Here is a 24,183-nt window from a genome sequence, read left to right as displayed (position 1 = left end):
AGGTGTTCTCCCATAAATTTCTATCCAATAACAGGGCATTGTTGCCCCAAAGTGTAGCTCAGTTGATAGCGGCTTCACAGTTGGGCTCCTGGTTCCAATGACTTGGAAAATGGAACCCCGGTCCGAATCAGGGGAAGGCAATCCTGCGCCGTCTTTCGGAAGGGACGTAAAATAGAGGCCTAGTGTTCGAGGAGGTGCCACGAGCACGTTGATAATGATGATGATATTACAGCCTTATTACTGACAGAAGGATACCTAACTGGATACAACAAAGGAGAGTCCTGTGAGAACTTGACTTCGGGGCATATTTAGCATAGTATAGCAGGCTTTTTATATTTCCCTCTCTATACAGGGAGGAAATGAATTGTTTTTGCTAGCGTGTTTTTCTTCTTTCTTCTTCTTCTTTCTTCTTCTGGCACAAAACCAAGTAGATGTAAGGTGGTAGGTCTATTACTGGTAATGTAGAGACTTATATTCCCCTTACGGTAAATGATACGGATGTCATATTGGAGGTCTAGGTACCTTTAGGACAATTGCAAGTAGTACACCTGCATGTGTATAATCCTAATGAGGAGCTCATTTGCATAAAGAATTTAATAAAGAATTTGCATAATTATCTCCATAAAAAATATATTTTCATGGAGATATTGTTTTGAGTGTGTTTGCGTGTGTGTTTGCGTGTGTGTACGTGTGTGTGTCCGGATGCTTAAAGTCAGCATAACTGAAGAACGTCCAGATGGATTGTAATGATATTTGGTATGTGGGTAGGTGTTGGGAGGAAAAAGGTCAAGGTCGATTTTGGGCCCCCTGGTATGTGACACTGGAACTGCAATGGCGTATTTGTCGAAATCTTCTAAGGAGAATAACTGAAGAAAGGAGCAACAGATTGTCATGTTATCTACTATGCAGGTAGCTTAGAAAGAGATGTACACAATTGGGACTGAATTTGCATACGTAATGAGGATTATCTATATTTCCATTCTAGGCATTTTATGACAGGTGTCACCTGTTGGTTACAAAACTGGGTCATAATTTCCCTAGGGACCCAACAGGTTGTGGTCATTCCACAGAGGTATATACAACCAAACCTGTATACTTGTTTCTATTATGTGGATAGCTTAAATGTTACTTGATATCATGAAATGGTGATGATGCAAATTAGAATCTGATTTGCATAATTAATGGAGGAATTTTATAAACCCACTCTGTTCAATGGTACGACAGTTCAAAAATGCAACATATGTACATGTGTAACTGAGTAATAAAGGGACATTGATAGATATAAGTTATGCAAATGAAGACATAATTTGCATAATTAATTAGAAAATATTGTTATTCCATATTGGTAGATAACTGGAATTTCATACTTGTGGCATTTGGAAGTTATGTGACATTGAACATAGTTGAATATAAATTATGCAAATGTGGGCCTAATTTGCATGATATATATTTTTTATACGGGAACTTATATTTCCCTTACCGTTAATGCTGCGGATGTCATATTGGAGGTATAGGTACCTTTAGGACAGGTGAATACACTTAAAGGTGAATTATGCTAATGAGCACCTCATTTGCATTTATGCAGAAACTTATATTTCCCTTACGGTAAATGCCACGGATGTCATAATAGAGGTGTAAGTACCTTTAGGATATGGGAATACCGGTACAGCTAAAGGTGAATCATGCTAATGAGGACCTCATTTGCATTATCTATGCAGAAACTCATAGTTCCCTGACCGTAACGGTAAGTGCTACGGATGTCATATTGGAGGTGTGCCCTTTAGGAAAGGTTAATACACCTTAATGTAAGTTATGCTAATAAGGACCTTATTTGTATAATTTATGCAGAAACTTATATTTCCCTTACGGTATATGCCACGGATGTCATATTGGAGGTGTAGGTACCTTTAGGAAAGGTGCTTACACCTGCATGTGCATTATGCTAATGACGACCTCATTTGCATGATGTACATGTACTAGTATGCAGAAACGTATAGTTCCCTTATGGTAAATGGTGCGGATGTTATATTGGAGCTGTAGGTTCCTTTAGGAAAGGTTACACCTGTATGTGCATTACGTCAATGAGGACCTCATTTGCATGACTTATGTAGAAACCTTATATGTGTTTTGTGGTCAATGGTAAGAATTTCCTACTGGTTAGCTTTAGGAATTATGAATATAACTAATGGTTAATGGTATGTGTGTCATGCTAATGTCAGGACCTACTTTGTATTATGCAGAAAGGTCATATTTCATACTTCCTTTATTAATGGAGGGAAATATCCTGCATTCTCTCGAAATTGTTGCCTTTCTAGTCTACTTAATGTTTTGATTTCCTTCCTTTTACCCTAACACCATACCCAGATGACGTCATAAATGTACCATCCCCATAACCTGGTAACTCTACGTAACCACACTGCAAGATGGCGTCGACAGCAGAAGACCATGGCCATGTCCAGAGTGCCGGCCGAATGCAGGCCTACAGCGATGCCATCTTCTCAATTGTGGCAACCGTAATGGTAAGAATATCACAGTGGCAACTGAGGCAAAACTTGTCCCTTTCTTCTTTTTCGATGTCCCTTCCTTCGGGTCGTGATCTGAGGTGGTTTGTAGAAAAGGCGCCAACCCGGAAGTAGGAGTAACCATGTGATTGAGTTGGACATGATGACTCAGAGAGGGCTCTCTCTCTCTCTCTCTCTCTCTCTCTCTCTCTCTCTCTCTCTCTCTCTCTCTCTCTCTCTCTGTCTCCCTCGATCTTTCCATGTAAAAAAAGAGAGAAAAGAAGAAGAGAGGAAGATTGACAGTTTCTTATTTTCCACAGATCCTGCCAGTAGCCCATACAGAGATACCGGAAGACAAGGTAGGACATGTTCAATCAAGGAGGTCAATGATAAAATAGATTTTTAACTGAGACCTCACTCCAAGGTTCAATTCAACTCAACATTTAGCCAATTGTGTTATAATCTGCAGTTCTTAAGTAGATGTTTCGGTGAAAGGTTTTCTGACTGCTTGTTTTTGGCGACGCTTCAGGAGGACGTAAAACAGTTATATTATGTATTTAGTTCAAAAAAATTCCGTTAATCCCAGCTATGCCGGCTTGGTATGCCTGGAACGTTACTCACGAGCCTAGTAGTAACCAGTCCAAGATTCCACGGGAGGTCAGATAAGATCTTCTGGGAGGATCACCTTTTCCGCCCCCTCCCGCAATCAGAGAGACTGTCGCTGCTAAGGGTTTGACAAATTGCCTCTCGCTGCGCTGTGACGAGAAATTCCAAAGTCTTGTCCTGTTCGCCAGAAACTGTTGTCTACCCGTCGTTGTAGGATCTAGTACACAACACATCATTGTAGGATCTGGTAGATCTGGACTGGTTGCACTGACCGGGTTGGGGTTTTGTTCGCGTTAAGAATTTTCGCGTTCGCGCGGAAAATTTTCGCGTGGAAAATTTAAAATGGAGAATTTATCTAAAGGTTGAAAATATCAAAGTAATTTTATCATCAAAATTTTTCTCCCTTGGGAATAGACTTGAGTCCCTTGGGAATAGCACACACCAAACCACACCACACCCTGCCCACACCCATGCAGGGAAAAAGTTTGCCAGTAATTTTGATCATTTGCTCGTTAAAATACGCTAATTAGTTGATCAGAAGGGAATTGAAGGTTTACAAGTCTAAGGTTTCAGACCCAAAAAATTTCAAAGGATTTTTGAAATTTGAAAAATACAAAAAAACAAGTTGATTCCCAAGGGGCTCAAGTCTATTCCCAAGGGAGAAATATTTTGATGATAAAATTACTTTGATATTTTTAACCTATGAATAAATTCTCCATTTCCACGCGTACGCGAACATTCTTCACGCGAAAAAACCCCGTTCCCCACTGACCAGGGACATCAGCTAGCTACGAACCTGTCACATCCTCTCACTGATTGGCCCCATCGCAGGCTGGATGACCTGTTTTTCGCTCCCTTGAGAATTTTCTCCTATCCTCAGGACCTATAACATCTTTGGTAACGTATAACCTCTTTGGTAACGTTGGTTAACATAAAATCACCATTTTTCCGATAATGGTTGATTGAAATCAATCTGGCAAAACAATAAACCATCCTTTTTCCTGTTATTCTGTCAGTATCATGTATTACCTTTACACTAAATGCTATATATGTTAGATTTTCTCTCTAGTCGTCCTGACACCATAATATTTCAACTTGAAACTACCGTCCGCCGCACGCAGAATGACAGTGCTCTTGGACAGGTGCGAACATTATTCGGGGAGAGAAGATTCGTCATTAATATATGCCGCTAATTAGCTTTTATACAGCAGCTGTTGTGCCCATCTTGACTTGAAGAGAGTGCCAAGGTCATATAAACGTGACCAAAGAAAAATAAATACACGACAAAACGGTCGTACCACACACATCAGGCCTTTGGAAACATCCCGTTTGTTGAGTCGGTAGAACGTCACTCAAAGTCGACATCTACCGTCATGGCAACGTGTACATTATTAATGGCAAGTTAGCTGGATGCCGTAGCAATGGTAATACTACTATGTCCATGTGTTCCTTGTTGTGTTAGGAGCAAACTTTGAGGAAAATATTGTCTTCAGTCCACTATCACGCGCAACATTTAGAAAAAAAGTGTTCCTCGCAAACCTTTGTCGTCTGCTTGACAAGAGGATTCTGGGTAATAATATGGCGGCGGGAAAATACACGTGCCGTAGGTTGTAGGAACAAAGAGGAGTTTTGATGATTGATCACAGTTAGAATCCAGTTGCAGGTTAGCAAAAGAGATTGTAATAAGTTGTCTTCAAGTTGTAAATAATTGTGTTTAGCAGGAAGCAGATGTGACATTTGTCTTATAAACCAGCAAAAAACAACCGTGTAGTGTGATTCTCCCACGAAGCCCCCAGACTCTGTCAATGAGGGACGGAGAATTTTTGACGTTGCCAACTTCTAATGCATGGTTATCGAAGCTTTTCAGCCATTGTTCTGAATACCTTAGTCTATCCGGTTTGCATTGCTGGCGTTATAACTGATTTTGCATCTAGCACATATCCCTAAAATACACCGTTCCTAAAAATGGCGAATTTAATTACCCCGCAAATTTATGTTAACCAACGTTACATTGAGAAGAACTCTGATGATTAACTCCTTTTTTTTCTTTTTCGGGATTAAGGGAAAGTCATGCCTACTAGTATTGCACTGTGGGAAAAGTATATAGATTTGTATCCCTGATCGCCACGTTATTTCCGCGTGTGAGGCAGCCCGTTTCCTTGATCGCTCATCTGGCTCTGTTTAGAAATTACTGTCACTCATGTGTTACTATTCGGGATCAACCACAACCTGATTCACACTGGAAAAATTTTTGGACGTGCTACCAAAATGTACGTCCGCTTTTTTCCTGGGTGCGAACCGGCCCGCGCGGTCGTACGACAGGCATTTTTATGGCCTGTGTGATTTGGTCTTTTATTTTCTGCTTGCCTTTTTCTGTAAGGTCTGTAGCTATAGTTAAGCTCTTCTAATTCACTGTTGATGGGCAGAGGTCAAAGTTGCGTTACACAGTGGACGCCCAAAATGGAAATATGATTATAGTGCAACCGTAAAATCCTTGAAAATCAATCTTTTTCTTTAAAATTTTTTTGCCCAATCTGGAGACTTTTGGTCAAATGTCTTATGTGGTGTCATCTGTGTTACTTTGACAATGAGTATTCATTTGACACTTTAGTTAAACTTGTGGTTATTAATCAAATATGTCCCTCGATCTGTAACTTGTATCAAAATATATTGGCAAATACTTGGAATACCTGGTGACACCCATCTGAACTTGTAATCGATATCATTTGTTTCTTATTTTTACAGAACTTAAGGGAGGTCATCTTCTATCAGCTTCTACCCAAGATTTTCATCTACATTTTGTCCTTCTTTGTGGTGGCCATATCCTGGTCTGCACATGTTTGGTAAGTAAGCCAGCACCAGATCTGAGTACAGTAGGAAGCAGCATTAATCCTTCCAATTACTCACTCGCTGACTCAGGTCAGCATGCTCCTTTCAATAATTCAAAGATTTTGTTTGTATCCTTATTTCAACTTCTTATATAGATTAGTTGTTACTGGGACAGCCCAATGTTCCAACACCCATATACAATGTATTAGTCGGCTGGTTTAACTAACGGTTAGAGTTAGGGGGTGCTGGAACATTAAAGGGGCATACCGTATTTTCTCGATTAAAGTACGCACCCCAATTAAAGTACGCACCCCTCATTTGGGGCTAGTTCCAGACAAATTTGCAGAACTGAAATGTAAAGTCAAAAACCCCAAATAAAGTACGCACCCCTTCTCCACTGATTTTGAACACATTTTGAACAGGATAAATTCAAATTTATGGTGTTCCTTCTATTTTCTCCAGGTCATTTTTCTTAAATCAAGGACTTCTACATAATGCCATTTCTTAGATTCATAAAAGATTCTCTTGTTTACTCCGCCAGCATCGTCTCTGCAAACTTGAGGATTGCCTACGACAGGTTACAAACTTCTCAAATTGGCAGGTATTCAGCCATGCATTGTTGCACCACAGCTGGGTTGCTGGCTTGATTAAGCAATTTGTCCTGGCAATAACCTCAAATAAAGTACGCACCCTGACTTTAGCAATGACTTGTGATGCCTTTTGAATTTTGAAATGTTTAAAAAGTGCGTACTTTATTCGAGACAATACAGTATTGTAGAATCTGGTGGTCAAAAACTACTAACATTCAGAATTTGAAAAATCTTCAAATTTTCCATCATTAATAAATGACGAAAATGCAAAATGCGCAAAATCTGGCTTATTTGCATATTATTTATCGGCCCCCATTTTATATTATGCAAATAAGCCAGCGTAGAACCCTATGAAATAACCGAATCGATTGTTGCGGTCGGAGTTCGAGCGTCACAGGAAAATCACCACAAGTGAACAAACTTCAGAACATCGTGCATTCGATCGCGTGTTCGGTGGTTCGCCGGAGTGTCAGACAAAATGGCGGACAAGTCGGTGGGAATTGCGTATATATTTTTTTCAAGACAATCGCACGCCCCTAGAAAGTCGCATTCATACGTGATGAATATTGCTACAGTGCAGTGTAATAAGGTAGATTCAACCAAAAACAGTGAATGTTTCTGTTCCGATCACAATATGCCCTTTTAAGGGGTGTTGGAACATAGGGATGTAACCAAAATTACAATGTTGTAACCCTCCTGGACCATGAAAAGTGGCCGTTTGGCAGAATGAATGTCAATGTTTGATAAAGGCACATCCATAACAGTTATGGATGTGCAAACAACATTGTTGAACAGTACGGTGCTTCTTTATTTCATATTTTACCTGTAAGTTATTTATCATTCCAGGTTGTTCCAGATCGTACAACATGCTGATGACGTAACCACGCTACTCAACCTCCTCATCATGATGATCATCACATTTCTACCCTTTACTGTGAGTCACGGCTCCAAGATATATAGTATTACTTAGAAGTCTAGTACCTTGAGGATACCTGTACCACCTGCACCGAGGACGCCTTCATTTTCACAGAGGCAGTTGCAGTTTCCATTCCAAATAACTTCACCTGAGACAACATTCTGGTCTTATTCAACAGTCTATAGTTAAGTCTAAGACAACATTCTGCTGTCTGCACGGGTCTTTTTTGTTTCCTTTTTACCCTTCTATCCTGACTTGATTGGAATGCCAACTGCTAAGTGACAGAATTCAGGAGGTAGTAGTATCGGTTTGTATAAGTATTGGTTTATTGCACAAAGAAGCATATGGCAGCCTGATGGCTGAATCTGCATCTGTGTGTGTATTAGCTAGTCTATAGCACAGGAGACAGTTGCCATCCATCCATCAATTCTCAAACCCTCTTTGTGCTTAATTATCCATCAAAATAATGGTACTCTTTAGAAAGTGTCAGACTTGTAATCAGCAAAATTGTAGTTAGAGAACTCTGCCAGTGCCTCTCAGCAAGGAGCAGTAGAGTCCAGTCACATTTCATCATCATCATCATTGCCTCCTTCATCTGTCAACAATGCAGGCCACCACCACCACCACCACAACGCATCCATTGTTGTTATGTCACATTGCAACAAGAAGATTTTAAATTTAGTAGTTCATTAAGTGTGGTAGAAAAAAGTTGCCAAAACATTGACAAAGAAATCACATATTGGTTGTTCAAGCTAGTATGAAGCGATTACATGATTTGTCTACTTTTTCAGTTTACCTTGATGGGAACATTTCCTGACTTTGTCCTGGCCATTGTGCTGTTCTGTGTGTGTATCATTGTCCTGAGCCTAGCACAGGTAAGAGAAGACTGTATTAAGTGTATCTGCTGTTTGTTTAGCATAAGGCCATGTTGATTCTATTATATTGATGACATCCTCGCACATCAGTTTTCGTCCGTTTAAAGAAAAAGAAAAGGTTTCAATCACACTGTAAATCATCTAAGTAGCTGCAAAATGAACAAATATATGCCATAAATATAAAGAATATATTGCGGAAAACAGAATATTAATGAAGAATGGCAAAGTCAAATGCAAAATCAAAGAATTACTAATTATTTGTTCAGTCATTTGCTCAGCCTTTCTGACCACATAGATTCCATAATGAAGGAACTTTTTTTTATTTGCATCCATGCTCGCATCGGTTTTGGAGTTCCTATAGCTATGGGATGTCATCCATATAATCAAATCAACATGGCGTAACTGCCTTAAGGCAAGGAGGTTGATTAAACCTCCTTGATCCAAGACAATGCAAGATGACATCACTAACAGATTATAATTGCTTATCTTCACTAAGTGAGGAGATGGGTGTAAAGTGCTAGGGATTTGAACCCAGAACCTTTTGTATTGTAAGTCAACAACCCTATCAACAAGACCACCTTGCCATCTTATGGAAGAAGAAAAACTTGATATTTGCACACAAATGTGATCCCAGATTTGTTCATCATAGCCCAAAGTTAAACACAGAAGGGAAAATCAAAGGCATAATTTACTAGCCTTAGTTTCATCCTAGTTAGTTCAAGGCTTTCCCTCCCTTGGTTGGTGAAGGGACTAGAACTAAACTACACGTAGGATGACACTCAGGCTAATAATCTGATACACCAGGAACAAGCATTGGTTTTCTGATACAGACAGAAACAGATCAAACTTACAAAAGAAGATGTAGCCTCTCATTTTCTGGAAGGATGGGCAGATGGCACTGGAAAAAAGTATGATGTACATGATTGTATGAATCTACAGTAGCTACCTGTTGTTGCCAGAGCACTCATGATCAGTACTCTTCCTAAATTAAATGAAGACAGGAAATATTGGACTCAGGAAATCTTTCACTATTTGTTAATGAAGTTGTGTTGGAAATTTCAGTTTTAACTTTTTACAGATTCTGAAGCTTCCCCAGTTAGTAATGTTGTTGTTTTCTCTGTCTTTAAAATAAATATCTGCAGGCCTTAGTAGTACTGCACATGTTTCGCAACCCTCAAATCATGGAGGAGTCCATCAAGAACTCAGAGAACAAGGTGAGGTTGTTTAATTCCTGCTCTCACATATCATTCATAGCCAGTGTGTCATGGCCAATTTTTACAATCTAATTTTCAGTAATTTTTATAATCTTGATTTCAGGATTTATTTGCAGGAACATACAAATAATGGAGCACGCAGGCAAAATAAAAACTTTGAAAAAAGAAAAAGACATCCTGTACTGTAATGTGCCCACACCATAAAGACAGCAATTATCAGGCTGTTCAGTGTTTCAGACAATCAACTTTTAGTTCATTAATGAATGGAAATACTGTACTGTAACAGCAAGAAATATGTTGTAAAGTATTTTTTTCAACTGTTGATGCAAAAATTATATCAGTATTTTGTGACTGGTTCTTATCCTAAAACCGTACACGAGGCCTGTTTCTTCTTGATAAATGAAGAATTTAAAAAAGGCAAATCGGAGAATAAAGAAATTTTAATCCCATGTAGCCTATAAAAGATCATGATATCCATGGATATATTTGAATGCAGCCATTTGGCTGGATATATCGAAACCCTGGTCATAACTTATCCATTCCTGTAATCATAAGAATCCTGACTATAATTTTTACTTGCAGACAGCAGTGAGGAACGCCCTCCTTCTACGTGCCCTGATGAACGCCATCCTCTGTACATTTGCTGCTGTGTTCTCCCCTGCCAGTTTTGTTGTAGTAAGTCTATAACGTTGGTTCACATAAACTCGCGGAGTAATATAAACTCCCCATTTTTTGAAACGGTGTATTTAGAGATATGTGCTAGATGCAACATCAGTTATAACGCCAGCGATGCAAACCTGACAGACTAACGTATTCATAACACTGTCTGAAAAGCTCCGATAACCATGCATTAGAAGATGGCGCCGTCAAAAACTCTCCGTCCCTTATTGACACAGTCTGAGGGCTTCGTGGGAGAATCAGACTACACGGTTGTTCGCTGGTTATAAGACAAATGTCACATCCGCTTCCTGCTTAACACAATTATTTACAAGAAAACTTTTTAGAATCTCTTTTGCTAACCTGCATCTGGACTCTAAGTGTGATCAATCATCAAAAACGCCACTTTGTTGCTGCAACCTACATGTATGGCTACGGCACTACGGCCTTTTCCCGCCACCATATTTATTACCAAGAATCCTGCTATATTCAGCAGACGACAAAGGTTTGTGGGGAACACTTTTTTGTCTAAATGTTGTGTGTGATAGTGGACTGAGGGCGATATTTTCCTCAAAGTTTGCTCTTAGCACAAGCAGAAACACATGGACATAGTAGTATTACCATTTCTACGGCATCCAGCTAACGTCCCGATGAAGGCCTGATGTGTGAGCTATGTCCGTTTTGTCTTGTGTATTTTTTGCTTGGAGACGTTTATATGACTCTCTTCAAGCCAAGGTGGGAACAATAGCTGCTATATAAAAGGTAATTAGCGGCAAGATATTAATGATGAATCTTCTCACCGGAAAAAATGTTAGCACCTGTCCGAGAGCACCGTCGTTCTGCGTGCGGCGGACGGTAGTTTCAAATTACAATATATTATGGTATCAGCACGACTAGAGACAAAATATAACATAAATAGCATAAGTGCAAAGGTGATCCATGATATTGACAGAATAACAGGAAAAAAGGATGGTTTATTGTTCTGCCAGATTGGTTTCAATTAACTCGTATCGAAAAAATCCTGGTTTTACGTGAACTAACGTTATGTCTTTCAGTTGCATAATTGGATATATTGAATAATCTTTAGACAGATGTAAGGATCCAAAATCAGTCTCTTTGTTATATGCAGATTTCTACAACATCTAATATTAACTTCAACTTCAAGTTAACCCCCAGATGATCCCGCAGAGTAGTAGGGAGTGTGTGTGGGGGGGGTCTTGGGCTAAGGCAGGCAGGCCTTACATGTTTTTAACAATTTGCCTCCTACTATGTAGGAGCTGGAGGTTACATGGCCTTATATATATATGTGGCTTGAAGTTCCCATTTATTTTCTATCACTTCCCATGTCAATGAAGCAAGCAGGTGCTGATCTCCATGTTGGTGTCCCTATTTGCATTTCCACAGAACGCAGTTCAAGCATACACAACACTTTTGTGTGTCTTTGTGAGAGGGTCAGAAATGATGATCTTAGTTTAAATGTCCAAAAATGCGTTGACTCAGTAATATGATTCATTGAAGTCCAAATAGGGACATCAAATTGTTGGCAGACATTGTAAGCAATGTCACGTGGGAACACTATAGAGGTGTGCAGTGCACCAAATTGGTATTACACCTGTTTTGGTAGCACTACACTTGAGAGATGAAGATTGATGATTATTGTGATACAGGTCTTGATATGTAACGTTGGGTAACATAAATTTGTGGGGTACTTAAATTCGGGATTTTTCGAAAACGGGGTATTTAGGGATATGTGCTAGATGCAACGTCAGTAATACCGCTAGAAATGCAAACTTGACAGACTAACGTATTCAGAACACTGTCTGAAAAGCTTCGATAAGCATGCATTAGAAGGCGACGAGGACAAAAACTCTCCGTCCCTTATTGGAACAGTCTGAGGGCTTCGTGGGAGAATCACACTACATCGTTGTCGGCTGGTTTATAAGACAAATGTCACATCCGCTTCCTGCTAAACACAATCATTTACAAGACAACTTATTTTCTTAAAATTGCTGACCTGCAATTGGACTCTAAGTGTGATCAATCATCAAAACCCCTCTTTGTTGCTACAACCTACGGCACGTGTATTTTCCCGCCGCCATATCATTACCCAGAATCCTGTTGTCAAGCAGACGACAAAGGTTTGTGAGGAACACTTTTTTGTCTAAATGTTGCGTGTGATTGTGGACTGAGGAAGATATTTTCCTCAAAGTTTGCTCCTAACACAACAAGGAATACATGGACATAGTAGTATTATCAATGCTACGGCATCCAGCTAACTTCCCATGAATAATGTACACGTTGCCATGACGGTGGATGTCGACTTTGACGTTCTATAGCTACCGACTCAACACACGGGTTGTTCCCGTAGACCTGATGTGTGCGGTACGGCCGTTTTTTCGTGTATTTTTTTACTTGGACACGTCTATATCCATAGCACTCTCCTCAAGCCAAGGATGGAACGAATAGCTGCTGTATAAAATGTAATTAGCGGTAAGATATTCAAGACGAATCTTCTCTCCCGAATAATGTTCACCCCTGTCCGACAGCACCGTCATTGTGCGTGCGGCGGACGGTAGTTTCAAGTTGAAATATTATGGTGTCAGCACGACTAGAGACAAAATCTACCATATATATGATTAGTGCAAAGATAGTACATGATACTGACAGAATAATAGAAAAAAAGGATGGTTTATTGTTCTGCTAGATTGATTTCAGTCAACCATTATCGGAAAAATCCCGAATTTATGTTACCCAACGTTAACACTTTCTGATTGTGAAAATGTAACAATAAAGTATCTAACATAATACCCTCACAGATTAGCCAACTGCAGCTGGATACTTGTTTGCTTTTCTCCATTTCAGTCGTATGCGTTCCTGGTGATGATTCTGTTCAGCCCTAATATTGCTGTCCAACTGTCCAAGCTGATCAGCAAATTCTCATCAGGTATTCAGTTCTTTACATTCAGACAATATCATGTTACCTTATTGCATGAAACCAATAAATTACAATAATGCAGTAATAATGTGGGGCATCATGTGGTGCCACGGGGACATCATAACTTAATGAAAGTGTTGATTATCTCCATGAAAAATGGAGATATAGTTTTGGGTGTGTCTGTCTGTGTGTCTGTGTGTCTGTCTGTCTGTTTGTGTTTCCGGACCATTGTAGTCAGCATAACTCAAGATCCTCTGGATGGATTATTATGATATTTGGTATGTCGGTAGGAGTTGGGAAGACAAAGGTCAAGGTCGAGTTTGGGCCCCCTGGTATGTGACCTTGGTACTGCAGCAAGGTACTTCCGTTTTTTCTATCTTTTGTCTTGGACGTGCTAGGGTCCTGATTTTTTACTGGCAGATAGCTTGTGATGTATGGAAGATTTGGTGTAGGTTTGGGCCCACTATAGCAGCTTGCTCTGGAACTGCAGGGGCAGTGTTGTCAAAATCTTCCAAGGTGAATAACTGAACAAAGGAATGATGGATTTCCATCACATTTAGTTTGTAGGAGTTTGTAGGTAGATTAGACAGAGGTGTACATAAAGACATGCACATTGTGTAAATTGGAACTTAATTTGCATGATTAATGAGGAAAATCTATATTTGCAGTGTTTTCCATTATAGGACTCAAATACATGTAACATATGTAGATAATTGAAGGTAGAACATTAACAGATATCAATTATGCAAATAATTTCCTAATTTGCATAATTAATGCAAAAATGCCATAGTTCTTTGAAGTGGTAAATGATTGGACTGTTAACATTGTGACATGTGTAAGTCAGTTTAAGGTGTAAATGGCCAAGCATAGATTATGCAAATGTGCAAGTCATTTGCATATTATCAAAATATTTCATGGAGATGTAGTGTTTCACCTTACGTCTACCAACAGGAAGTGTGCAGATGTCTCAAGAAGTTATCCAGAGGGGCAAATCCTACGAGATGGAAGTCAATAAGGAGAGAGTGGAATGTAAGTGCTGCAGCTATGAAACATCTGGGAGAATGAAATGTTTTAAACTTATTAAATACACTGCCTCAAGACTTAGTATAAGTTAACCATGTCCAACAAATATGTTCGACCTATCACTGGTTTATTGATTTGAAATCTTTTTGCAGCCAAGAGGCTGAGTTGCAAGATTCCTTGACATCTACTAAGTACACATGATTCCACCAGGGTACATAATTCTGCTATCCTAAAAAGATATGTCCAAACAGATCTCTAACCCAACCTCCCCCAGTATAATGCATATTAAATAAACTGTGCATATACCTGGGGGTGCTGCACTAGAGATCTCTCAAACCCACTATTTTTCAAAGTGCCACTTCATCCCGAATTTGCAGTGAAGTGAGACGATGGTTAGAGACGCACTCCGATTGGCTCCTCGTTGTCGACAGTTGCGACGGCGTAACCCGGCAGCAGATTAAATTGTTAATGGAAATAAAATACATTCCATGATCTCCACCATAACTTAAACAACAAGGCTTAGCTTAAGATCTATACATGGTAATATCAAACAACATATCCTCTTCATACAGCAACTGTAAATGCATTTAATTCCACGAGGATTTGATTTCGCAGTAGGGAGAAAATGACGTGTTCGCGGTGGTTTTAAGTTTACTTTAAATTGAAACAATAGCAGCACTTAACAGTGGTGGGTGGGCAAAAATATTTGCGATGGTTGTTACTTCACGCTTAAGAGTTCACCGCAAAAAACGCGAACATAAAACCACATCGAACATTTCTGCTTTTACAGTACATGATAGAATACAGCAATCAACATATCCTCAGTAGGCAAAAATGAATAGTACATAACAAAATATGATTAACCAAACCAAGGACATTGTGTCCTCTACCAAACTTAATAAAATGTTAATTTATACCTTGCTGTATATATCATCATGTCAACTCATTGTGTCCGATAACCACCATTTTTAAAAATGGTGTTATCAGGCCTTTTCAAGAATGTCTTGAACACCTGGATGTCTGAAGTGTGGATACCTCGGGGATTACTGATGCTGCATCCGATTCAGTAGATCTCTTTATATTCACCATTTTTAAACATGGTGGTCTTCGGGTACCTGAAGTTATGAGAGTTGATGTTACATGATGTTTTCTCCCATCTACAGGCTACAGTGACGGTGTGTTTGCCATCGTGGCCACTCTCATTATCCTGGATATCTGGTAAGAAATCTCAGTGATGACAGACTCTGAGGTACTTCACTTTCCAACTTGTTTGGCCTATGAGGACTCAAGAACCAATTCAGAGAGAATCTATCCATCTAATGTCTTACTTGAATATATACTAAAGAGTCAGCAAAAACAAAGTTCAACTTGTAGTACTCCTTAATATCATAAATTGTATTCGTCATGTCCTTTCTGCATACTTGTAAATACGTTTCGGTTTCAATCAGTTTCTTTAAGGTGAGGAGCTGCGGTGAGGTATGGGCAGTCTACTTAAAAATATCTTTTCAGAGAAAAAGCAGCATATAAAGATAATGTCTGGTACCCAGTCCTGTTTAGCTAAGTCCACTTTGGAGTCACATGAGTGTATCATCCCTGCAATAAATAGGGAAAAAGCTGAGGCAAAAAGCAATTTGCATATTAGTTCCATACTGTAATTCCATTCTTTTAAATCTTCATGGTAGCATAACTTCACGGTGTAAGGAAAATGTAATCTCCAAGCAGATCTATAGGTTGCGAAGACCGTATCCAACTGGCAGAAGAAGTTGTAAAACTTCCATATTCAATGACGCTGCGTGTTAAACTTTGTATTCCTATCTGCATTTCAGTAGCTCAAGTGTACACATTTTTTCATCATTTCAAATGTTTCATTGCCAAGTTTGTATTTTCTACTTTGAGCTGAAGATGTTTGATACTCACTAGTGCTTATTTGAGAGGTTCAGAAGATCTAAATTAAATGTCCAAAAACGCTTGAGATATGATTGACTGTAATGCAGATAGGGACACCGACATGGCAGCTGACACAGTGAACGTCATGGGAAAACACTCTTAGATGTGTCTTGGTTTATCCATGATATCTTTAAAGGGACGTATTAATATTGTAATCGGAACAAAATTCACTGTTTTTGATTACTTTCCTACGTCATAAGTTGAATCTACCTTTTTATTACACTGCACAGCAATATCCATCATGTGTGAATGCAACTTTGTAGTATTGTGGGAACGTCTTGAAAAAAAATCATCCTACGCAGTTCCTATCGCCGCTTGACTTTTTGTCCAATATTCCGACAAACCACCGAACACACGATCGGACGTGCGATGTTCTGAAGTTGCTCAAGTGTGATTTTCCTGTGACGCTCGCACTCCGACCGCAACGGTCGATTCGGGTAAATCTTAGTGTTCTCGGCTGGCTTATTTGCATATTATAAAATGGGGGCCAAGAAAAATATGCAATTAAGCTAGATTTCACACGGTTTTGCATTTTCGTCGTTTATTAATGATGGGAAATGTGACAAAATGACAGGAATATGTTGGAAATAAGTTACAAATAAGTTACAAATGTGAATCTGAATGTAGATTTTTCAAATATTTTTAGTTTTTGCCCACCAAATTCTACAATACGTCCCTTTAAGGTTGTTAATACTGTAAATTATACTGTACCTCAGTGAAAAAGACATCCCCTCTCGAGCAGAATTGAAGCACAAGTACAAGAATGACCTGGTGGCTGCCCTGGACCATGATAGCTCTGTCTTCCTGGCCTACTTTGGCACATTTGCTACGGTGGGACTACTATGGTATATTCACCACTCACTATATCATGTAAGTTATAACAATTATTAAGCTGTACACAGTGGTTAGCATTATGATTACAGTCATTTTCTCTTTCCCTGTATCAAGTCAGTATTCTCCAAGCAGAGATTTCGGTTGGATGGCTAGCAGTGTCCGCGATTTTTAACGTCTCCCTCCCTAACATTTAACAAATTACAGCCACTACTAGCTCCCCGACTGAAACCTCTGCTTGGAGAATATCAAGTCAGTACTGTATGTTCTATGATCTGGTATAATTGTGGTAAATAAATGTTACATATTATGTATCATAATGTACGTCTACTCTATCACAGATTGTTAGCTAATGTTCAGGCAATACTTTAACCAATGTATAACTTTTATTTTTCTTTCACAGCACCTGAAGAGAACAAGTCGACTGATGGCCATGTTCAATAATTTTGTAAGTATGTAATTGTCCAGTAGACTAGTACATGGCCACCAAAATGTGAAAAACAGATTTCATAAAATGTATTATATTGTTCTTTGGTCTTGGTTAACTTCTGGCTATGTACAACATGATATTTTGTTGTTTCAGTCCCTGGCTATGATTGGAGGGATGCCTCTGGCCTTCAAGCTAACAAGCATGTACGATGATACAGTAAGTTCAGATGAATTTGTCTCACAAAGATGAATTACATGTCAAAGTACTCACTGTGTAATATAAGTAATGCAGCACTAAAAGGATGGATTAAGATTTTACAGGAAAAAACCATAAACGTTTGCCTTCTGGAAGTTCTTTATCTAAATCAGAGTTGACGTTACATCTGTCTACATACAGGACTTCTACAATAACGAGCGAGTAGCCATCCAGTTGTCTTGTGTCATCATGTTTCTGGCTAGCATCTCACAACTGGCCATCTTTGTTACTGCACTCTTCAGACCGTAAGGATAATTCACAACTTTGTTCTTTAGTAGAATAGGAGAGAACCTTTTCCTTGATAATTACATTGTATGTGTCAAATGCGTGGTAGAGTGCTAATGTCTCGCATGTGGAAGGTTGAAGGTCTGATCCCCGACTGGCTCATACCAAAGACTTTATAAATGGTACACAATGCTTTTTCTGCTTATCACTCATGACATATGGGAAAGGCCAAGGGTAGAAAAAAATTATCATCATATACATGTGTATGATATTGGAAGTTGAACACACTGTGACCATTACCAGCTAGTGGACTACATGTAGCTGCCTGCTGCAGTGCTTGCACATGTACAGCTGTGTGGCCCAAGGGCTACAGAAACGGAGATGGGTGCTGTCCTTTACACCATATATAGTGTTGGAAGGACTTTTACCTTAAGTCTTAACTTCTATCTTTGCCACCCACAGACCAGTGTTGCTACATGCATGTATAACTCTTTAAAGACCCCTGGTCTGATAAAGGCTGGATAATGTAAACTATAGGCTTCAGTGTGCTACTGGCAGCCGTGCAGTGCACATCAGTGGAGGCCTGCCTGAGACAGTTTACCCTGAGTACAAGTACTAGTTACTCTTCAACTTGTGTTTGAAATAACAACAGATATCAGAAATTAAAGTATGGCTACACATCAAGGACACTTAGCCCAGAAATAAAGTAATGACAACAATGGCTTGTGATTTAGTTTGAGACATTGACTGGCAGTGGCAGTTATGTGTACATTTCTACAGAGCCCTATTCTATACTGGTTTCTTGGACTACAAGTAGATACCAAAATTACAAGTCATATTTCTAGACACGCAATTACCAATTTGAAAGCTAATGTGGGAAAGACATTTTCAAGTTGGAAATGTAGATAAAATTAGATACTCTGACACTGCATTGACAGGGTTGATTTGAAAATTTGAACAAGGTTGATTTTCCAAAACCTGAAAGTTGTAGATAGTATTGTCTTGATTATCCAAGACCAAGGGATCTTATCTGATTGAAACCTCCTTGGATTATGTAGCTTTCTTAGAGTTATCTGAGCCATTCGGCATGGTTTGATAATGTTCCTATCAAAACCAGTACAGAAAAATTTTGAATTTCTTTACCAGTATTATGGTAATCAGGCCCTGCTATTGTTCTTGGCTGGCAGACGCTGTAATCCTTTTATGAATTTATGTGGTTATGGGGGTCAATCCACCATTCAAGCTGCTGGACATGTCTCAGTAGGAACACTTCCTTTACGACTTGCCACGGGTAAGAATCTGATGGCTTTAACTCCCAGCAGGGTTACGATGATGCATGGCCTTTTCTGAGATGCGTAGCAGGCAGTTTCAATTCACAGGAAATCAAAGCTGACCCGCTCAACATTAAGCATTGTTGGTGAATTATTTATGAAGCATTCAATATTTTTTTTCTATATTGAATACATCACTCAGCATTATCAACAAATTATTCATACCTTGCGGTAAAATTCCAGGCTGCCCAAATGTCACAACAAATTAAAGCATCAGGTTGTGTCGGTATTGATAGATTTAGTTGTGCCAGATTGAAACAATCCAATGACCTTGTTCTCAACACCTAATTCGCAATAACAAGTCACAGGGCTCGAAATTCATTTTTGGAAAAAGGTGCACTGGTGCACCCAACCAAAAAAATTAGGTGCATAGAAAGAATTTTGGGTGCACCACAAAATCAAGTTGAATGTCAGCAAAACATTATAATTCCAATTGTTTAAAGAACTTCAATCTGTAAGCTAACTTCAAAATTTCAAACAAGTCATCCATCAAATAAAGTACAACTGTTACAAAAGGTTATATTGCTTTTTCTGATACTTATATTTCAAGAACATAGTGTACAATAGTACCTTTACCCTATAGTACACAAAAATATCTAGGTGCACTGGTGCACCCACAGTCAAAAATTAGGTGCACAGCTCCAATTTTGGGTGCACACAGGTGCACATGCACCCACTATTTCAAGCCCTGAGTCAATTTACTGCTGGCCCACCTGAATTTGCCGGTAGGCATTGCCGCTCACCTAGATTTACCATTCAGCACTGCCAGGAGCCTCCATGCAGACCCTCCAACATGTAACCATGAAACTGTAAATACAGACTGTACATTACAATGTTCCTGCCAATGCATGTCTCTGGTGCTTAAGTTATATCCACTGAACATAACATGATCAATCAATTATCATTTTCTCCTATGATTTCATTTCACAGTACTTTTTCCCAGATAATGTCATTTCCTGTAAAAAAACAATCCCACAACTTCTTTGACATAACGTATGTTTTCTATAAAAAAAAGCATCAGAAATGTGTTGACACTTTCAAGGTGCATTAATTCTGACGTTCCTTTCTTTTACCTTGGCAGTTAAATACTGTTAAAAAGTTTTCGGACCAAAAACTACTTTGATTCATAATATTACCAACCAAGTTTATGGCAATTTCTCAAGTCATTTTTTTGCAGCTACTGCCATGTTATAGATTACCTTAATTTACCTCTTTTGCTGTGTGTATTTTAAGACACTGCCAAAATGCGCTTAGGGAACGGATGTGCCCAAAGAGGTTTTCATAATTAAGCCACCAGGAAGAGACTCATCTGGCTGTTATATACCTTTATATAGAGCAGCTGTTGAACTTTTCTTGACTGGGAGAGAGTGTCAGACTCCTAAACTCAAATTTAAAGATGTCTGAGGATACATGAATCATGGGAAATGAATGTACACTGTTGAGAATTTGTGTCCTGTGGTGGATTGTTCTTCTCAAAAGGCCCTCACCTGTCCTGACAAATCTTCTGTCCTCGTCGCCATAGTGGTTAGTGGCAGTATCATGACCATGAGAGTAGACATTACACCTGATCGTCTATATGATGATTGCTATGGTACATGTAGCAACACATTCCAGCAAGCTGTACTGGCATTATGATAATAAGGGTTAACAAAGTATACATTCCTTAAGTTTTGTGTCAAGTTCTATACTATTTTACAGTTATATATAAGAGGGATTTAAAACATTTGACATGTTCTGTCTGTTTCACCCTGTAATAGAGACCAGGACCTGATAGACAGTGCTAAAGTGGGGGGACGGAGTCATTACTACCTACTGGTAAAACTCCTGGTCTACCCTACCGTGAGGTATGTTATGATTATAATGACATTATTACACATACCACATAGATGGGGGCAAATTTTTCCTGCCTACCTTACTGTGTTCTGTCTGATTTTCTTTTCACATGATAAATGTATTGACAGTGGATGCTGCCTGAAATGTCTGTTTCTAAAATCCAGCCAGTTGCATTTTATTTAGTAGATACCTTTTGAAAAATCATGATGGCAAAGTTGAGTCATATTCCAACACTGTAGTTAGACTCGTAATGGTAAGATGTACTTATCATTGTCCATGGAAATCATTTTTTACAAAACTGTGATTGGTCAGAGTAGGTTGGAGACACAGACACACATACTCATATACACACACATGCACACACACACAGATATTAACAAAAAACAATAGTTGACTCCCTTGCGTGGTCACTGTGTGCCATCCTTACAGCATGATCATCTATGTCATCAGCCTGACTTCAGATGTCCTTTCTGTGGAAGCCTTCCATGTTGTGAGTACTCTGTATACTCCTCCCATATAAAACAGAACTTACTAGACAAGTATAAACCACATCCAGTGTTATGGATAAATCCCTAAAAAGACATATTCCTCATTCAAGTCAAGTCTGGTTCATTATTGAAATGACCATTTGATACCCGGGGAGGGTGTTTTGTATTTCCTAATGTTTCAGTGCAACATGAGGACTGAACTGGTATGGAGAAATAGAGTAGAGAGAAGTACACATTGTTATACACCTGACATTGAAGTCCATTAGGAATAGGTTTTAATATTGTACTTGTAGAAACTTGCCAAACCAGTGTGACTGAGTTAACTTCATATAGTCCAGCTTTACTGAAGTTTGTGTTGCTTACTTCTGTGGTTGGAGGGGAAAGGCGGCATTTTCATAATTTTTAGTTTGCAATTGAGTGATTTACATGAACATGTAATACAATCATTATGCTAAATTATACAAGACAGAACCTATCTATGTGGTCACTATGATAAGTCTATACAACAGAAACTGTGAACATAAAATCATCACGGATATTTGATAGTACATGTATTACGTAAATCAATGAAATACCGTTTGATCTGAAACTGGTAGGACGAGGACTGGATAAGTCCGAAGATTATGTTATGTGGGTTTTGAACTTCCTATTTATATCAGAAGAAGATCCTCTGATTATTTTTTCACAAGAAAGTAATTCATTTGAAAACTTCTTGAAGTTCAGGTCGCGTGTATGCTATTGGTTAGGTTTATTGTCCCGACAATGTGTTGACATGAGAGTATGATGTGCTTCAATCTGTAGTTTCTAATGTCTGATACTAATTTGTTCCTTGTGGTTTTTCATGTAGGCTCAGCTTGGAACACCTGCACTTTTCTTTATCCTGTGGTTAATTGTGATCAAAATACAGGTACAATTTATGCTATCTGACGACATTAACACAATTATAATCCCATGAATCGTACATATCTATTTCATCATGATTCAGACAGTTTGTGTGACAAATGACAGCTTCTCAGATACATTGACGACAAGCTGTTAAATGGACGATTTAAGATTTGATTTCCCAACAGAATCTCATTGTTTGGTCTGCATTCACAGCATGTGGCTTCGACCACCGCCACAGTACTTCTTATTTACATAAGACAAGGTCTCTAATGAATGTTCTGCTGATGACAGTGTCACTTTTTTGCTCTTGTCACAGAGAAATGTGCAAGAGGTACCCAATCCAGAAGAGCAGTCATTTCAAGAGAGCGTCAATAATGAAGAACAGCGTATGTAGCTCCATTTTCTGCTGCCTCTAGTTAGTCTAATATCACTTAACAACTACACTCATAGCTAGCTCAGTATCATCACTTCTACAATGGTTGTAGAAATGACAATAGTTAGTGAGGTAGCCAGGAATGTAGTTACTGCATTTATGGCTACCACACTAGTGTCACTTCTACAACTATACTCAAGGCTACCACACTAGTCAATGTTGTATTAAGTTTAAGATATGACAGTTGTGACCTCAGTCTATACAATCTGCTCTTTCAGGTCTTCTGACAGTACCTGTAGAAAACATGGACTGTTAAGCAAAAATATCAGCAGCTAAACGATGGAGGATCTTCATGGCATGGAACACTTTTAAAGGAAATTGGGTCATGATCAAACCCAACCTTACTTTGCTGTCAAACCACTAGAGTGGTCTGCACAAGAGGAGATCAGGAAGTCTCAACCACATGCAGCACAGGAATGAAAGACACTCTGTATCAGATTTCTCTTAGTCTTACACTAAATGGTTGCAGAGTGTTTGAGTTGCAAGAGTTGCTGTCCAATATGTAGTCAGTGATAGCGGATAGGAGATGTGTTGTGATTTCAGCATGCTAGTTAGATTCAAGATACTCTGCCTATGTTGTGTGTTGCGCCAAAGGGCGGTTATATTGACATCAAATGGCCTCAAAATTAGTTTCTAATATTACTTTTTTGATACAAAATCGCCTTTAAATTACCACCACATTATTTCATTGTCAAAGTGTGCTGACGTTGCTGGGAGCATGTTGAGTATGACAATATCTGCTTGTGTCTTGTCACATAGTGACCCTGTCCTTAGTGCTGAAATGTGTCTGTATCCAGATTATGAAGTGTTTAAACTTAAAACCAGAGCCAGGCTCTTTTGTTATATAAATGATATCTGTTACTCTCTTTAAATGAATTGATAGATGGAGTTTATGTGTTATATATTTTTCTAATCTGTCACCAAATATTATTGTTTGAGCCTGAGAGATTGTGATGAAGTATTGCTGATCCCTTGTGAAATCGTTGCTCTTATTCTTATGCAAAATCTAAAAAAAATAAATAGACAGAGAACCTGTTTTTCTTTTGTGTATAGCAAAATTCATTGACATGAAGCCTTTTGCTGTGGATTGTAAACTTGTATGAAGCACTGATATGTTGAAATGGTGCAACAAATTTTCCCACAGACATGTTGCGATAGGCAGTACAACAATGTTTTGTAAAGAATCTCAAATTGTATAGAAATTTTCAATAAGATCTGTGTAAGATTAAATATGTTAATGTTTCACTGAGAGTATCTTTTCTTCTTAAATCCTTGTTACCATATACAATATCAGCTATCGACATTTCATTGAAAGAAAAAAAAATCAAAAGAGACGCCTACAGCCTACAACCAAAACATCAGCTTTCGCCTACGGCCAC

The 24,183-nt window shown here is 38.8% G+C and overlaps 1 protein-coding gene across 2 annotated transcripts; it reads left to right on the top strand.

Annotated features, from left to right (window-relative positions):
• Nucleotides 1–2,387: 2,387 nt before the first annotated feature.
• On the top strand, nt 2,388–24,049 carry LOC136448194 (endosomal/lysosomal proton channel TMEM175-like). Of its 2 annotated transcripts, none has more exons than XM_066447409.1 (19): nt 2,388–2,519; nt 2,822–2,860; nt 5,853–5,950; nt 7,373–7,460; nt 8,234–8,317; nt 9,460–9,531; nt 10,114–10,206; nt 13,051–13,132; nt 14,075–14,152; nt 15,310–15,364; nt 16,810–16,924; nt 17,328–17,372; nt 17,508–17,570; nt 17,751–17,854; nt 20,923–21,009; nt 21,428–21,488; nt 22,334–22,393; nt 22,688–22,757; nt 23,023–24,049. In XM_066447409.1, exons 1-19 carry the CDS (start codon nt 2,424–2,426, stop codon nt 23,058–23,060), a joined length of 1,428 nt encoding a protein of 475 aa, XP_066303506.1. In that variant the 5' UTR covers nt 2,388–2,423; the 3' UTR covers nt 23,061–24,049. The 2 variants fall into 2 exon arrangements, with proteins under 2 accessions (XP_066303506.1, XP_066303505.1); XM_066447408.1 differs by having other exon boundaries at nt 16,810–16,963.
• Nucleotides 24,050–24,183: the final 134 nt, after the last annotated feature.

Source organism: Branchiostoma lanceolatum, chromosome 14 (assembly GCF_035083965.1).
Source record: "Branchiostoma lanceolatum isolate klBraLanc5 chromosome 14, klBraLanc5.hap2, whole genome shotgun sequence".
NCBI classification, from domain to species: domain Eukaryota; kingdom Metazoa; phylum Chordata; class Leptocardii; order Amphioxiformes; family Branchiostomatidae; genus Branchiostoma; species Branchiostoma lanceolatum.
Note: the sequence above shows the minus strand (reverse complement) of the source record. Positions and strands in the feature narration are given on the sequence as shown.